Source organism: Hyperolius riggenbachi, chromosome 10, assembly GCF_040937935.1.
Source record: "Hyperolius riggenbachi isolate aHypRig1 chromosome 10, aHypRig1.pri, whole genome shotgun sequence".
Taxonomy (NCBI): Eukaryota; Metazoa; Chordata; class Amphibia; order Anura; family Hyperoliidae; genus Hyperolius; species Hyperolius riggenbachi.
This window is the reverse complement of record NC_090655.1, coordinates 32,212,574-32,231,183: the sequence shown is the minus strand read 5'-3', so window position 1 is coordinate 32,231,183 and position 18,610 is coordinate 32,212,574. Positions and strand designations below refer to the sequence as shown.

Sequence of the window (18,610 nt, the reverse complement as noted above, 5' to 3'; positions counted from 1 at the left end):
CTCCTCAGTAGAGGGGATTCAGTGATAGGACCCCCTGAAGATGTCCTTGTCAGCAAGCCTGCATGAGCAGTAGTGGCTCTCCGCTCGCATTTCGGTGGAAACAGACGTGCCTGATCGGGTCCACTCTACTGCGCAGGTGCACGGGTGGTACTTGAACATTTTCAGGTTATAAAAGTGGTACAATTAGTGAAAAGATTGAAAAGCCCTGCCCTAGAACACCAGGGAAGCCATATTGGGGAGGTAGAGGGGGAAAGTGCTAATTATTAGGGAATTATATGGGGGAGGGTGGGGGCCTCTAGACACCAGGGAACTGTATAGGGGAAGGAAGACCACTAGACACCAGGAAACTGTATAGGGGTTGGAGGGGGGCCATTAGACACCTGGAAACTTTATAAGGGATGGAAGTGGCCTCTAGACATTGAGGTTGGCCCATGACTAGGTCCCAGTGTACAATTTCGGCCCACTTTGTATTTGAGTTTGACACCCCTGCACTAAAGGAATAGGTGGAGGTGGGGAGGGGACAAGAGGTAGATAATTGTGTAGTATTTATACAGGCAGTGTGTTTTTAGGTTATCTAGTGAGGAACATAACTTGGCCAGAGGTAGAAGGGGGAATGGCCCAAGTTAAAGCATATGCTTGTTGGAAAAAGTGGGTTTTAAGAGAGCGTTTAAAGATTTCAAAGGTTGGAGAGTGACGGATGTGTTGTGGAAGGGCATTCCAGAGGAGAGGTGAAGCAAGCATGAAGTCTTGATTACATGTATGCGATTCTAGAGGAGGACAAAAGAAGGTCATGTGCAGATCTGAGATTGCGGTTGGGTTGGTATCTGTAAACTAGTGAGTAAACAGAACCACTGGGCATAATTTCAATAAAATCCAGGGCACAGGACGTGTCACTGTTAATACGGGTTAAAATGAAACCTTATAGAATCCCTGAAGCTGCATCTGAAGAGGTGAGAGAGGCTACCCAGTTGTACAGAACACAGATCCATTGCTATATACCTCTGCTATATCCACACAGCGTGTACATTACCAGGGCCGAGGGAAGGTCCTCAATCCGCAATAAAGTATAAACATTGCTAGAAAAGGTATTTGAGGGTTTAGAGAACATTATGCTCCCTCTAACACTCGGCTGCAGGCGGCATATCTCGCACACTGACATTTACAAATAGAAAGCCATGTTTGATCAAGACTTCTGTGCTGAAATTAAACACTTAAATGTCAGAGTGTTATGACTACACATCCTGCATAATCCCCCAGTGATTATCAGCAACACCTCACTGACCCTCCTAACCCCCCATCCTTCATATTATCCACTGCAGAGACAAATCCACCCCTTGTGGCCAAGCTGCAGGGAGACACAGGACGGAGGACTATAGTTTTAAAGAGGCCCTGTACTGACATATATTAAAATGCAGTACATTATTCAGGACACCCACTTTTACTGTAATTTTACTGGCAACAGTATATATATATATATATATATATATATATATATATATATATATATATATATATATATATATATATATATATATATATATATATATATATATATATATATATATATATATATATTTTATATCTGTGTACTGAATGTAGCCCCTTCCTCCCAGTGATGCTTAGCCTAGGCTGTTTAGCTACACAGAATTCTCCTCCATGGCATTCTGGGAAACATGCAGGTAGAGGAACCCCTGTGAAATGCGTTGCAGAATTAATAAAACGTTGAATCCCAAGTATTAGCCAACCGGCCTTTGAGGTTTGCCACAATCTTCCTGATTGCACCTCCACCCCGATACATTATGTCCAGCGGCTGCTCAATCTTTTTGGAAGGCCTTTGAGAGCAGGTCCATATTTACAGCTGGGGACTCGTCAGCTAATTTGCCAGACATACACGTTGGTACGGAAAGACTCCCTGTGCATTAATGCCTGCAAACGCCCAGTCCACACAGGGACACAAGATCTTACCGCTGGACACTTGTTCAGGTATCTCCAGCCATCTCATTCAAGTGAGGGCGTAGGGTCTGCCCTATTGCTGCGACTCAATGCACGCTTGCCCCTTTTATCCTTTCTTTTAGGCAAAGGGTAACTTTACCTCAGAAAGCAGAAGCTGATTGATTAGTCTGTTCAGCACCGACTTAATGGCCAAACTACTCGTTTAAAAATACTTGGGCACTGGCTGCTAAAAGTAAATATAAAAAGCAGATCTGTAGCATGTATTATGCACTGTCTAAAAAGTGCAGGGCTTTATTTTGGCTAAGCATTAGGTTTACTTTAAGGGTTCGTTCACATCAAAGAAGTACTAAAATGCATAAGAAACTGTATGCATATCTTTTCAGTAGGTCCCACAGTGATTCAAATTTAATAGCATGCATTTCACACAAAAATGCATACAGCAGCGTGTTTAAAAGTACAACGTATGTGAATGCATTAGTGGGAATATTAAATATCTTCCCTATGTGAAACCTTTCTCAACCTCAGATCAACAGGATAGAACATCTTGACCATCCCTAGAGTGCAACTCAAAACCTTTGGAGCTAGTGCCTTTTGTCATGCTGCCTCTACCCTTTGAAACACCTTGCCACATTAAATCAAGACAGCTCCAAGCCTGGAGGAGTTTAAATCAAAAACTGAAAAGCCACCTGTTATTCTGGCATTTATGATCACAAAACTCTTTCTCCTGTAGACATCACTATATATTGATCTGAGACAAGCTTATTCGCTTTAGATCTTAAGGGAGGAAAGCACTTTACAAATGTTTTGTTGTGAATGAGCCCAGAATATCCACTGTCAAAAGCCCCAGTTTTCCACAGCCTGTTACTCAGCAGTGGCGGCACAAATGGCAAAGTAAAAGCAATTTCTTCACGATGATAAACGACTGCCTGGCATTTATACTCCCCTCTGTTCAAAAGTGCCTGGTGCAGAAAAAAGTCAATATCGCACTAATGACTATGGAATCCTAGAGGTATCGCTCTACTCAATATAAACAAAAGGCAGAGCTGTTTAGATAAAAACATGTTATTTTATCTTAATAAACATTTTAGAAAGCCAATACAACGCAGCACCTCAGAGAGGAGATTTGATTTTCATCAATAAACAGCACACTGGTAATAAGTGGATCAAGTGTGGAGATTTCGCCATCTAGTGGACATATTTGTTTATGACTGGAGAGAATGTCACATTCTATCACAGCTAGGAAAATGCTTTATTATTACACAACTATGTACTTATTTTTGAAGTGCCAGGAAAAGGAAAGGAAAGGGGGATTAAAGAGGGCAGGGTGCCAACCAACCACCCTTCCACATCTGTTCCTTGAGTAAAGAGGGCTTCAGACTCAACTCTCCTCCCATGAAATCCTACCAACATTCAGTACCATGACAATGAATGAAAAGCAGGGCTGTGGAGTCGGAGTCGGGACAATTTTGGGCATCCGGAGTCTGGGTTGGAGTCGTTGATTTCATAAACTGAGGAGTCGGAGTCGGATGATTTTTGTACAAAATCCACAGCCCTGTTAAGTATTAGACTAAGGAGTCGGAGTTGAGGAGTCGGAGTCTGAGACATTTTGGGTACCCGGAGTCGGAGTCGTGGTTTCATAAACTGAGGAGTCGGAGTCGGATGATTTTTGTACAAAATCCACAGCCCTGTTAAGTATTAGACTAAGGAGTCGGAGTTGAGGAGTCGGAGTCTGAGACATTTTGGGTACCCGGAGTCGGAGTCGTGGTTTCATAAACTGAGGAGTCGGAGTTGGAGTCTGAAGATTTTTGTACCGACTCCACAGCCCTGATGAAAAGGCCGAAAAAAAAAAAAAAAAAAAAAACAGACACTTACCTATCCCTGTCCTCTCTTGTTTCCCCCCTCCCCCCCCCCAACCCCCTTTCCAGCATTGTCACCCCCGTTGTGTGTACTCGACCAATTGGTTGAATACATGTCTATGAGCAATTGGGAGGTTTCGTACTGCATATGCATGAGCGCACAATCACGCAAGCGCAGTATGGAGCCACCACCCCCATTTAATGTGCGGCCTTGGAACCACTCGTGTATCCAAGAGCTTCTAAGGCAGCAAATGAAAAATGGGGATGATGGCGCTGGAACGAGGGGTACAAGAGAGAACAGGGAAGGCTCTAAAGAAGACAGAGTCTTCCCTGTTCCTAGGTACATATCTTTTTTTTGCCTTTGCACTCACTTTTAAAGAGGCACTGTAACAACATACAGCAAAATGCAGAAAATTATTCAGGATACCCACTTTCTCGGTAATTGTTCTGGTTTCAGTATCAGAAATATATTGCCGTATATTGGTATGTAGCCCCCGCCCTCCTAGCGATGCTTAGCCTAGGCTATTTAACTATGCGAAATTCTCCTCCAGTCAATCCTGATGGGAAAAGCTCTGTGGGTGGGGCTGCCATTCGGCTCACTTTTATACTGATCAGACCACAGAGTGGATGGGTGCTGCTCAGCCAGTCTGTGCTGCAGACAACAGCTAGCGAGGAGACTACTGGCCAAGAACCTAAAAAGACATTTGACACCAGCCATTCAACAGGAATGGTCAATATTATACTAATAATTAGGAGTTGATGTAAACTATATGGAAATGTATGCAGCCTGGAACTGCAGCTGCTGTATCTGACTGGTCCATTTCCAAGCTGCATATATTTTCTTAAAATCTGCATCAACTTAGAAATTAGCAGCATTTCGCTGCACCATCCCTACACAATTAACTAAATAGCCCCCTCATTAAACTTTTCTCCATTTTTCATTCACTTAGGCCCGGTTCACATTGGGATTAAAAGCGAAATGGATATGATAATGCGGATCTGTAAGGCTTCGTTCACACTGGCTAAGGGATTCGTGAAATCGGATCTGATCACCGGTCGATCGGATCCATTTTCACTTTCTATACTTGCACCTCCTTGCGTCTCACGTTGCGTCACATGACTACCACACTTCCTCCTTCAACCCAGAGTTTGGTAGTCACATGACGCGATGTGGGACGCAATAGGGGAAGAAGAAGGAAACCTGGTAAGAAAGACCCTCCCTCCCTCACCCACTCAGGTACACAATCCCCCCTAGACCCCCACTCCCAGTGGAGCATCCCCACATCCCCCAGATCCCCACCCCCAGTGGATTAGCCCTCTGAACGGTCTGTTTCTTCACTAGTGTGAAGAAACGTTCCGTTCTCTCATTGCCCCCTGTGCAGGGCTTCATCTTCCGTTTACGATCCGCTGGGCTTAGTGGTCCGGAAAATTTGGAACTACAGCAAAAGTAGTGTTGCATTCAGCGGAACGTATGCAATGGATCCGTACAAAAGGGCGCATGTGAACGGTTCCATAGGTTAATATGGATCTGTTTGCATCCGTTCCGTTTGAACAGTATCCATTCCGTTCTGCTTGTTAACGCTAATGTGAACCAGGCCTTAAAGAGAAGAATAAAAAGTGCACAAAGCAGAAGAAATTCATCTTCATTTCAAAATCCCAACCAAACACTGTACCAGCAGCATCGTTTATTCATTGTGATAAACAGATAAACAGCAGGCCTAAAGTCCCCGACCAGGGATCTGGCTGGCAGATCAACTCGGCCAAGCACTGAGGGCATTGTTCTGCCCACTCATCCCACCTGCTCCTTGCCACTCCGTCATGCGCTGCACCATCCGCTCTCCTCCCACCTGCATAGCCGTAAGGTGCCCACTAATTATACAATTTTGATTGTACAATCTTACCATATCTATGTAGCAGAAGAGTAAACAGAATGAATTTACTTTTAGGTAGTTCTTCATATTACATAGAAGTGGTAAGATTGTACAATCAGGATTGTATAATTAGTGGGTACCTTTAGATTGTAAGCCTTTGGCAGGGTCCTCCCCTCCCTAGTGTATTCTACAAGATCGTGTGCTCTTTTCCTATGACCCCCTCATACAGTGGCTTGCAAAAGTATTCGGCCCCCTTGAAGTTTTCCACATTTTGTCACATTACTGCCACAAACATGCATCAATTTTATTGTAATTCCACGTGAAAGACCAATACAAAGTGGTGTACATGTGAGAAGTGGATCGAAAATCATACATCATTCCAAACATTTTTTACAAATAAATAGCTGCAAAGTGGGGTGTGCGTAATTATTCAGCCCCCTGAGTCAATACTTTGTAGAACCACCTTTTGCTGCAATTACAGCTGCCAGTCTTTTAGGGTATGTCTCTACCAGCTTTACACATCTAGAGACTGAAATCCTTGCCCATTCTTCTTTGCAAAACAGCTCCAGCTCAGTCAGATTAGATGGACAGCGTTTGTGAACAGCAGTTTTCAGATTTTGCCACAGATTCTCGATTGGATTTAGATCTGGACTTTGACTGGGCCATTCTAACACAGATATGTTTTGTTTTAAAACATTCCATTGTTGCCCTGGCTTTATGTTTAGGGTCATTGTCCTGCTGGAAGGTGAACCTCCGCCCCAGTCTCAAGTCTTTTGCAGACTCCAAGAGGTTTTCTTCCAAGATTGCCCTGTATTTGGCTCCATCCATCTTCCCATCAACTCTGACCAGCTTCCCTGTCCCTGCCTAAGAGATGCACCCCCCCGAGCGTGATGCTGCCACCACCATATTTGACAGTGGGGATGGTGTGTTCAGACTGATGTGCAGTGTTAGTTTTCCGCCACACATAGCGTTTTGCATTTTGGCCAAAAAGTTCCATTTTGGTCTCATCTGACCCTTCTTCCACATGGTTGCTGTGTCCCCCACATGGCTTGTGGCAAACTGCAAACGGGACTTCTTATGCATTCTGTTAACAATGCCTTTCTTCTTCCCACTCTTCCATAAAGGCCAACTTTGTATAGTGCATGACTAATAGTTGTCCTATGGACAGAGTCTCCCACCTGAGCTGTAGATCTCTGCAGCTCATCCAGAGTCACCATGGGCCTTTTGACTGCATTTCTGATCAGCACTCTCCTTGTTCGGCCTGTGAGTTTAGGTGGACGGCCTTGTCTTGGTAGGTTTAAAGTTGTGCCATATACTCCTTCCATTTCTGAATGATTGCTTGAACAGTGCTCCGTGGGATGTTCAAGGCTTTGGAAATCTTTTTGTAACCTAAGCCGGCTTTACATTTCTCAATAACTTTATCCCTGGCCTGTCTTGTGTGTTCTTTGGACTTCATGGTGTTGTTGCTCCCAATATTCTCTTAGACAACCACTGAGGCCCTCACAGCGCAGCTGTATTTGTACTGACATTAGATTACACACAGGTGCACTCTATTTAGTCATTAGCACCATGTCTATAGGCAACTGACTGCACTCAGATCAAAGGGGGCCGAATAATTATGCACACACCACTTTGCCGTTATTTATTTGTAAAAAATGTTTGGAATCATGTATGATTTTCGTTCCACTTCTCATGTGTACACCACTTTGTGTTGGTCTTTCATGTGGAATTCCAATAAAATTGATTCAGGTTTGTGGCAGTAATATGACAAAATGTGGAAAACTTCAAGGGGGCCGAATACTTTTGTAACCCACTGTACTTGTATTACTGGGCCTATCTAACCAGCCCATATCCCATGATCATGAATCTTGTACCACTTGTCTTGCAAAACTTTGTTCTATGTTGTATAACCTTGTTATGTCTGTTTATATTTATTGTTCAGGGTTGCTTAAGATGTTTGGTGCTTTATAAATACAATTAAAAAAAAATAATAATAATAATAATAACAGAACGCACAGCCTCACCCTACTTGCAAACTGTCCAGAGGCCCTGATACCTGGGAAAGTGGGCAGGACTTGCGAAACACATTTGTATTGACGTGTCCTGCCAATAAAGGCCTTTTGCTTTTGATACTACGTGAATATGTACTTCTAACGCACGCACGCACGCACACACACACACCTGAATATCCCTAGTCAGGGAATAGGGCAGTCTGCTCTATACTTACACTCACAACACTTGTCTCTAAGTGGAATCTGGTGAAAAGCACAACACTCCCTACAGGATGGAATACTCACCGAGCCTCCAGCCAAATCCTCCTAGTGGGCTCTTGGGGGCTTTCAGATGTCCTCCCACCATGCCACCTGATCGGGACACATATGTGACATGCCGGGAGCTGTGCACGGATGCTAGGAGCTACAGGATGTTGCTGAAGGCTCGGCGAGTATTTTATGGCTGGCAACCTCCCCTCCCCAAAACAGTCCCCATGCCAGTTAGTTGAAACGTCAGATTGCCTGAGCTCTGGATAACAGGGACTTCGCTGTACTTTTCTGTGCAGCAAATCTGACACCACAATAGTGAATTCAGCAGCTGTATGTGAGAAGTCTGGAGGAGGTAGTAGCTGAGACAATATAGCCTTCATGATATTACCATTTACAACTTAATAAGCTTAAAAAAATATAACCGATGTACAGAGCCACAGATGTATATTTCATGTTCTAAATTGTTTCTGCGTGGACATGGAATGTACAGCAAATCCGAAGTGAAAATGAATGGATTAAATAAGTGTATTTATAGTCTTAATCCTTAATGCAGTAGCAGCAATATAAAAATCTGCACTCCTTTATTCTTAAATTACTGTGTATTGCTCACCCTCAATAGGACTTTCCTGGCATCCCAGGATCCTAAATGACATGAAAATCGGTGCAGCAACAAGCATTCCCAATCAACGATTTGAATGTATTGTTTGAGCATGCTGGGAAATCTCAGGTCGACGTGGTCAATCGGGTGTGCAGCAGTTACGGAGTGCAATATGGCATCAGACCTTCCCCACCTCCCCACCCAGTGGCTGTCCCCACAAACATGTTAGGTGTCCCCCGGACTAAAATCATCAGTCCGGCCGCCCCGCCGTTAGTGTCCAGCCACTTCCACATTCCACCCCACACGGCACCAGCGTATAGCACTGGTGCGTGTGTGATGTCACACGTCAGTGCTATAAGCCAGCAACATGTGGTGCGCAGAAGCAACTGGATGGATATTTCAATGCAGGGCTCCGTGGGGGCGAATATAACATTTGAAGGGGCAGCCGTGGAGTCAGTGAGGCAGTGGATGCAGCATCACAAGGCTGATTTCTGAAGGATGTCGTACTGAAACCAATCCGGAATCAGGCTGCTCTATATGGCCAGCCACAGATCTCCCTCTGAACACATTCTGTCAGAGAGAGAGATCTGTCTCTTGGTCGATCTCCCCAAACATTGCTATATGTATGGGCATCTTTATCATGTTACAGGTCACTTCATATTACAACCTGTTAAAGTGTAAATGTCGGGCATAACATCAAAAATCAAGTCTTTATTTTTATAGGGTAAAAAAGTAATAAGGATGTTAACCAGGCACTCCAAAAGTTAAAATCAGTATTACTTTTCTTGATGATAAATGCTCATTCCCCACTTTACCTGACTCTTATTTGGTACACACAACATTTGGTACACAAAAAGGAAGTTGCAGGGCATGCTGGGTTGTCTTTATTTGCTTCTCTAATCTCCCCTCAGACTTAACTAATGCAGCCTGATAGGCTGAAGCCTCTTTCCCTCCTGTTTTCCCCTCCCACACCTCTGTTCCTCTCTGATTGGCCAATATGTCTCATGCTGGGATAATGCACTTTCTATAGTGAAGGGCGGGCAAATCAGGCAGAGGAGACTAAGGGAGGAAATGACATCAGAATTGGCTTCAAAATACAGACTAACCAGCAAGCTCCTGGTGAACCAGAACTCATTGGAGTGTGTGAGGGGCTACAATGGTCCTAAAAGCCCCCTTACTAAAATGCTAAGAAAAACAAAAGTTTGCTTTCTTAAAACAGAAAGAATTTGCGATAATTCAGGTTGGAGTGAGCTTGAGATGTCTCCCAGTACATCACTGCTGAATATATGCAAATTAACCATTGTTACCCTTAAAAGCTAAACACACCTCCAGAACCGCTGGAATGCAATGATGCGTCAGCTTGTTAATTTTTACAGCGCCATAATAATCCAACTTGCATACAGACTGTTTCAGATTGTTTGATCCTCATCAGTGCATGGCATGGAATAATTTGGCAAGCCCTACTCCATAGAGCCAAATTAATCCATGCCATGCACTGCTGAGGATCAAACAATCCGAAACAGTCTGTATGCATGTTGGATTATTATGGCTCTGTACAGATTAAAGAGACTCTGAAGCGAGAATAAATCTCGCTTCAGAGCTCATAAATAGCAGGGGCACGTGTGCCCCTGCTAAAACGCCGCTATCCCGCGGCTAAACGGGGGTCCCTTCACCCCCAACCCACCCCCCGCAAAAGTGTGTCGTAAAAAGGTCGCAGAATTTCCCTTCCTGGAGGCAGGGCTAACGGCTGCAGCCCTGCCTCCAGTCGCGTCTGTCAGCGGCGCATCGCCGCCTCTCCCCCGCCCCTCTCAGTGAAGGAAGGCTGAGAGGGGCGGGGAGAGGCGGAGATACGCGCTGACAGACGCGCGTGGGGCAGGGCTGCGGCGGTTAGCCCTGCCCCAACCAGGAAGCGCTCCCCGGGTGTATCGAGGGGGATTTGGGGGTGAAGGGACCCCCGTTAAGCCGCGCTATAGCGGCGTTTTAGCAGGGGCACACGTGCCCCTGCTATTTATGAGGTCTGAAGCGAGATTTATTCTCGCTTCAGACTCTCTTTAACAAGCTGACACATCATTGCATTCCAGCGGTTCTGGAGGTGTGTTTAGCTTCTAAGGGTAACAATGGTTAACTTGCATATATTCAGCAGTGATGCACTGGCTTCAAAATAGCCACACTTAAAATGGGAAATGCTAATAAGGATTTTCTCTTTTTTTACTGTACAAAAATCACTAAAATCAAAACGTGGACAGTGCAATACATATGTTATGTAAGTAGAGCAAGTATTTATCTACTTATATATGTGTTTTTTTCTGAGATAGTATGGCTGACAGCTCCTCTTAAATGGCAGTGTCAGAAGGCATGTGCGTGTATAGAATGAGGTGGTTACTGCTTACCGTTTTGATGGAAGTTCTGCTTTTTTCCTTCCAGGGGGCGCTGCTGATCTCCAATGTGCAATGGATGTAAGTTTCCTGGTCATAGGAGCCCAAGATCAGGAGTCTAAATAGAGAATTCATTGCATTAATGTCAATGTACAAAATCGCACAATGCAGTGAGTACATTTTACCACAAGGTGGCAGCATGACTCACATCTCTTCCTCACCGAGCCTTAGACAGTAGTTTCAGCATTGTCCCCTGTTTATTTGCCCTCATACCATGTGATGAAACTTCAAATCAAATATACATTATTATATCATGAATTGCAAAAGGAGTAACATTTCCTCATCAACTGAAAGCAACATACAAATCTTATCACAGCAATCCATTACTGAAAAGAGTTATTAGTACTTAAAGAGACATTGAAGCGAAAAAAAAAAAAATATAAGGATTTGTATGTGTAGTACAGCTAAGAAATAAAGCATTAGGAGCAGAGACATAAGTCTAGTATTTTTTTCCAGTACAGGAAGAGCTAAAAATCTCCAGTTATCTATGCAAATTGCCATTGAGCTCCACGACTTCCAAAGTCGCAGAGACTCTGTTCTAAAGGTTGTTATCTTAACTGTATTTTTTTTTCTTTTGCAGAGAACAATTCAGAACAGGTGAAAAGTTCACTGCCTGTTCTGTAAAAAAAAACATTTAGAATGCTGAGTAGTGTGTAAACTGCAGATATTAGAGAATGATGCAATGTTATAAAAAAAAACTGCATAATTGAAAATAAAAATGAGAATTTTTTTTTGCTACTAATGTTCTAGTAATTATCTGTACTACACAACCAATTCATTATATCATATATTTTTTTCCGCTTTAGCGTCTCTTTAACCACTTCACCCCAAGGAGGTTTTTACCCTAACGGATAAGAGCGATTTTCACCTTTCAGTGCTCATCCCTATAAATTGCCAATAGCTTAATCACTACTAATCACAATGAAATGATCTATATCTTGTTTTTTTCACCCCCAATTTCTATGCATTTTAAAGGGGAAAACAAGGAAAAAAAATACACAATTTCTCCAATTTCATCCAATATATTTTTAATATAAACACTGCTACTGTACATAAAACCCACACATTTTATCTGCCTATTTGTTCTGGTTAAAACAAGATTTTAATTATGTCGCTAGTACAAAGTATGGTGACACTATAGTATTTGGAAATAAAGGTGTATTTTTTTTGGGGGGAGGGGGGGGTTTCCACTATTTTCACGTGCACAGGAATGCACGTGCCATGCATGCGCGCACAGCAGCAGCATATGACATTTTAAAACGTCCTGGAGCCATTAAGAGGCTCCAGCAGGAAGTTTTAATACATCTGCATGTCACTAAGTGGTTAAGTTATTGTTATTATTGATTGATATAGCGTCAGCATCTTCCGCTGCGCTGTACTATAGCATACAGGGTATAACAGTACAAAACATACAATACAAACAGTTGATACAAGACAGGAGTGTATAACAGCTAAAACAGTGAACAAATTAACAACATATTTTACACAGCGGTGGGAAGTATGTACACCCATTACACAGCATTGTGAGATGAAAGGGAAGAGAGCCCTGGCCAAAAGGCCTTACAGTCTAAACATTTGAGGTATAGGACAGTAGGTAAAGGGAAGCTGTGTATGGGGTGGTATAAATGGTGGTTAGTGGGGGGTGTCCTAGGTAGGAGTATGCTTGCCTGAAGAGGTGAGTTTTCAGATTGCGCCTAAAAATAGTAAGTGTGGGTGAGTGGCGGATGTGTTGAGGGAGAGTGTTCTAGAGGAGGGGAGAGGATTGAGAGAAGTCATGTAAGTGGGAGTGGGAAGACGTGATCAGGGAAGAAGACAGAAGGATATCGTTGGCAGAGCGGAAATTGCGTGTAGGATGGTATCTGGAAATACGTTGATTAAGATAGGAAGGAGCTATGTTGTGGAGAGTTTTGTAGGCGAGAGTAAGGATTTTAAATTGTATCCTTTGTGTAACTGGCAGCCAGTGAAGGGACTGACAGAGGGGGCTTGGGCTGGAGAAGCGTGAGGAGAGGTGGATGAGTCGTGCAGCAGAGTTCATAATAGAGTGTAGCGGGGCTAAACGGTTGTCAGGGAGACCGCAGAGCAGAGAGTTGCAATAGTCTAGTCGGGAAATGATCAGGGCATGCGCCACAAGTTTGGTAGTGTCCTGTGTTAGAAAAAGGCAGATGTGGGAGATGTTTTTTAGGTGGAGGTGACAAGAGGAGGAGAGTTTGTCAATGTGTGGTTTGAATGAGAGACTTGAATCCAAAATTACACCTAGACAGCGAGCCTGAGGGACAGGCGATATGGTGCCATCAACAGAAATAGAAATGTCTGGCAGGGGCATGGATTTGTGAGGTGGGAAGACTACTATTTCAGTCTTGTCCATATTGAGTTTTAGAAAATGGGAGGACATGAAGGAGGCGATAGCATTGAGACAGTCTGGGACATGAGCTGTTAAGGTGTCCAAGTCAGGTGCTGAAATGAAGATCTGGGTATCGTCAGCATATAGGTGATATTGGAAACCATAGGAGCTGATGAGCTGACCGAGACCATATGTGTAGATGGAGAAAAGGAGAGGTCCGAGGACTGAGCCTCGGGGAACTCCAACAGTGAGGGGACGTGGAGAGGAGGTGGTGTCGGAGTAGGCAACTCTGAAGGTCCTCTCTGAGAGGTAGGAGGAAAGCCAGGAGAGAGCAGGACCCTGAATGCCCATGGATGAGAGGATTTGGAGAAGTAGGGGGTGGTCCACAGTGTCAAAAGCAGAAGAGCGGTCTAGGAGGATAAGAATAGAGGCCTTTAGATTTAGCAGCTGCCAGGTCATTGGTTACTTTAAAGAGACACTGAAGCAAGAAAAAAAATATGATATAGTGAATTGGTTGTGTACTATGAATAATTACTAGAAGATTAGCAGCAAAGAAAATATTCTCATACTTTTATTTTCAGGTATATACCGTATATACTTGGATACAAGTCGATCTCATGTACAAGTCGACCCCAATATTTGAGCCTCTTAAACTGGATTTTTTTAGAGGCTCAAGTACAAGTCTACCCCTCAAAGTTAATGGCTTGCACTTGGGGACTAGGAGGGGTTAATGGCTTGCACTTGGGGACTAGGAGGGGTTAATGGCTGCACTGCATAAAGTATTGGGACCATTAATCCCTCCTGGCCCCCAAGTGCAGCCATGGATTGTCTCTCCCCCACCATGCACACTGCATGGCACTTGTGACAAGGGGCATTGATCCTCCTTCCCACCCACCATCACCCAAAGGGCAGCCACCTCTCTCTATCCCCCTCTCCCCCCATGTACTTACACGTAGAGTAACACTGCCGTAGAAGTGAAGTGGTTGCCGTGGACTTTAAAGAGAATCTGTATTGTTAAAATCGCACTAAAGTAAACATACCAGTGCGTTAAGGGACATCTCCTATTACCCTCTGTCACAATTTCGAGGCTCCCCGCCGCATTAAAAGTGGTTAAAAACAGTTTTAAAAAGTTTGTTTATAAACAAACAAAATGGCCACCAAAACAGGAAGTAGGTTGATGTACAGTATGTCCACACATAGAAAATACATCCATACACAAGCAGGCTGTATACAGCATTCCTTTTGAATCTCAAGAGATCATTTGTGTGTTTCTTTCCCCCCTGAGGGGGGAGTGCATAGCAGAACCACAACACTGAAGAACTTGGCAGCCTTCCAGACACAGGCTGACAAGTCTGACAAGGGAAAGATACATTGATTTATTACAGAGACTGTGATAGTACAAAGTGCTGCAGTAAGCCAGAACACATTAGAATAGCTTTTGGAACTTGTAGGATGATAAAAAACAGGATGCAATTTTTGTTACGGAGTCTCTTTAAAGAGAATCTGTATTGTTAAAATCGCACAAAAGTAAACATACCAGTGCGTTAGGGGACATCTCCTATTACCCTCTGTCACAATTTCGCCGCTCCTCGCCGCATTAAAAGTGGTTAAAAACAGTTTTAAAAAGTTTGTTTATAAACAAACAAAATGGCCACCAAAACAGGAAGTAGGTTGATGTACAGTATGTCCACACATAGAAAATACATCCATACACAAGCAGGCTGTATACACCCTTCCTTTTGAATCTCAAGAGATCATTTGTGTGTTTCTTTCCCCCTGCAGCTATCGTCCACTGAAGTGTCAGGCTGTTTCTTCCTGCAGAGTGCAGACAGCTCTGCCTGTATGTAATTCCTCAGTATGTGAAAGCCCAGCCAGGTCAGAGGAGGATTTATCCAGCTTGTAAAAGATAAGAGAGAAGAGAGAAGCTTCCCTAATCTAAATAATACACAGGCAGTGTGCAGAGAGGGGCCTGGAGTGGGGAGATGCATCACAGAACCACAACACTGAAAAACTTGGCAGCCTTCCAGACACAGGCTGACAAGTCTGACAAGAGAGAGATAAGTGGATTTATTACAGAGATGGTGATAGTAGAACGTGCTGCAGTAAGCCAGAACACATTAGAATAGCTTTTGGAACTTGTAGGATGATAAAAAACAGGATGCAATTTTTGTTACAGAGTCTCTTTAATCCTCCCTCCATAGTAGTTGTAAATTTAACAACTTATGCCCCAAATGAGAGGGCACCTTTCTCTCTCTCCCTCCCTGCTGTGCACTAGTGGCCGGGTAATTAGAGCTTCCGTAATCGCCGCAGTAGTGAAGTGGTTACTGGAGACTTATCTCCCTCCCTCCATCACCCAAAGTGCAGCCGCCTCTCACTAACCTCCCCGTGTGTAACTGAATGCAGAGAAACATCGCAGCAGAAGCGAAGTCATTTCCCTTCCAGCGCCGGGTGCCATGCCCGCTCATCTTCCTCACTCGCACCGCATCATGTGACTTCGGGAGGCGGCGCTACGTGCATCGTAGCGCCGCCTCCCGAAGTCACATGATGCGGTGCGAGTGAGGAAGATGAGCGGGCATGGCAACCGGCGCTGGAAGGGAAATGACTTCGCTTCTGCTGCCATGTTTCTCTGCATTCAGTTACACACGGGGAGGTTAGTGAGAGGCGGCTGCACTTTGGGTGATGGAGGGAGGGAGATAAAAGTCTCCAGTAACCACTTCACTACTGAGGCGATTACGGAAGCTCTAATTACCCGGCCACAAGTGCACAGCAGGGAGGGAGAGAGAGAAAGGTGCCCTCTCATTTGGGGTATAAGTTGTTAAATTTAGGACTACTCATGTATAAGTCCAACCCCCCACTTTTATACTAGGAGTTAGTCCTAAATTTCTCGACTTGTATCAGAGTATATACGGTAGTGTTTTTTCTAACATTGCATTATTCTATATTATGTGCAGATTACACAACACTCAGCATTCAAAATGAGTCTTTCAGAGCAGTCTGTGAAGTAATGACCTCTCCTCTAGCAGAGAAAAAGTAAACAGTTCACTTACAGTTGAGATAATAAAAGTCAGATAACAGCCCTCTCCACGACTAAAGGCCCATACACACGTCGGATTTCCGCGGACGACGGGTCGTTTGAACGTCTTGTCGTTCGCCCGCTAAATCGGGCGTGTGTACAGGCTGTTGTTCGCTTGATAAGGGTGAGTTTGAGCGATCCGCCCGACAGGACGTTCAAGCGACCCGTCGTTCGCGGAAATCCGACGTCTGTATGGGCCTTAAGACTTAGTCGGAGAGTTAATGGCTTGTTTGCATAGAGATAACAACTGGAGTTTCTTAACTCTTCCTGTACTGGAAACAATTAGACTGATGTATCTGATCTTAATGTTTTATTTCTTAGCTGTACTACACATACAAATCATAATATCAATTTTTTTTTCGCTTCAGTGTCTCTTTAAGTAGGGCCGTTTCGGTTGAGTGGCTGGGGGCAAAATCCAGATTGGAGGTCATCAAACAGAGAATTGGCAGTGAGGTGACGGACTAATGGCCCATACTCACGGGCGAGAAATGTGGCCTGTCGCCAGCACACGTGAGCGTGTGGGCGACAGGCCGGCGACAGCTTCTCGCCAGGTCCCTCCACGTACACACGCGGAAGAGGGACCAGCGGCAAGGCGGAAGCTGTCGCTGACGTTCCTCCTCCCCCCGCCGGAAGCTCCATGTACCTACATGGAGGTTGCTGTCGCTAGTCCGCGTACTCACGCGGACTAGCGACAGTTGCGGCGGGGGGGCAGCGGCGACTGTCGCCATGCGATTGAAAGTTTCAATCGCATGGCGACATGAGCGGCGGGCGACAGTTCGGGGTGCGCGCGTGTGCGACGGCCCATACTCACGGGCGACCTGTCGCCGCAACACGCGCGCGCCGCGTGTTGAGGCGACAAAAGTCCCTCGTGAGTATGGGCCACAAGTCAGTGTAGACGTGGCGCTCAAGTAGTTTAGAAGAGAAGGGGAGGAGAGGAATTGGTCGGTAGTTGGGCAGGGAAGAGGGGTCAAGAGAAGGTCGCATTGCCTATACAAAGCATTGTACGCGAATCGTACGCGATGTCCGAAAAAATGATACAGGACCTCAGATTTCACGCGTACGAACGTGTACGAAAATTCGCATAGAGTGGAAACGGCTGCATTGACTAACATTAGTTTTAAAATCTATGCAAATTTTCTGAGCAGAAAAACTGACACAAAACGCACAAGTGGAAACCTAGCCTTATAAGGGCTTGTTGGAAGGAGGATGGAACTATGCCTCTGGTGAGAGAAAGGTTGAAGAGGGTGGTTAAGGCAGGTGAGATCGTAGAGGATAAATGAGTAATGAGTTGAGAGGGCATGAGGTCAAGGGGGCAGGTAGTGGGACGCGATTTAGAGATGAGAGGGGAGACAGTAAGTTCAGTTAGTGGTGAGAAGGTTGTCAGGGAGGATGTAAGTTGTGGTGTATGTAGGGAAAGAGGAGGCTGCTGGTTAAAGTTTTTTCGGATGTTAGTGATTTTATCACTAAAGACGGAGACAAAGTCCTCGGCTTTGAAAAACCTCAGGCAAGTTATTTTTACGCCAGCGCCGTTCAGCTCTCCGGGAGAGAGCAGAACGATGAGTAAAAGTGGCCATACGATACATAAAAAATATTCATTACTACTAAAATTCAATCAAAACAAGGAGCTGTGCAGAAAAATATAAAGTTTTGGGTTTTTTATTATTCGGGTAGGAAGTCTGATCGAATTTACCTTTTTTTAATTCATATTAGACAATCAGTAGTGGTGGAAAATTGTGATCAATGTAAAATTGAATGGTATAGGACATATTATCAGTTTATTTATAGACCCAAGAAATGTTTCCACATTTTACAATCATGTTTTTCACAATTGGGGTAGAACTGAACATGAACAGAACTGAACTTGAAAAGAAATACAAAAATGGTATCATGTGAGGCCACCATGAAGGAGCACTGAAGTGGGAAATAGTAAGCATTTAAAATCTGACAGAACCAACAGGTTTTGGTCTAGTCCATTTCCTCATAGGGAATTCTCAGGGCTTCTTTGTTTTCAAAAGCATTTCCTGAACGGCAGTTGCGAAGCCTGAGAATCCCCCATGAAGAGATGAACTAGGCCAAAACCTGTCGGTTCTGTAAGATTATAACTGCTTACTTTTTTCGCTATGGTGATACTTTTAAAGTAAACCCAAGATGGTTTAGAAAAGAAAAGAGCGTTGCCCAAGAATAAGGAATCCACTGGATCCTCCAGAAGCTTCCCACATCCA

The 18,610-nt window shown here is 44.3% G+C and overlaps 1 protein-coding gene across 1 annotated transcript in view; it reads right to left on the bottom strand.

Annotated features, from left to right (window-relative positions):
* Positions 1-18,610, bottom strand: part of PDZD8 (PDZ domain containing 8) — a 97,439-nt gene that overhangs the window by 32,220 nt on the left and 46,609 nt on the right. The window contains exon 3 of the mRNA XM_068255324.1: positions 10,930-11,032. Within this exon, the coding sequence (XP_068111425.1) occupies positions 10,930-11,032 (103 nt within the window). The remainder of the gene's footprint in view (positions 1-10,929; positions 11,033-18,610) is intronic.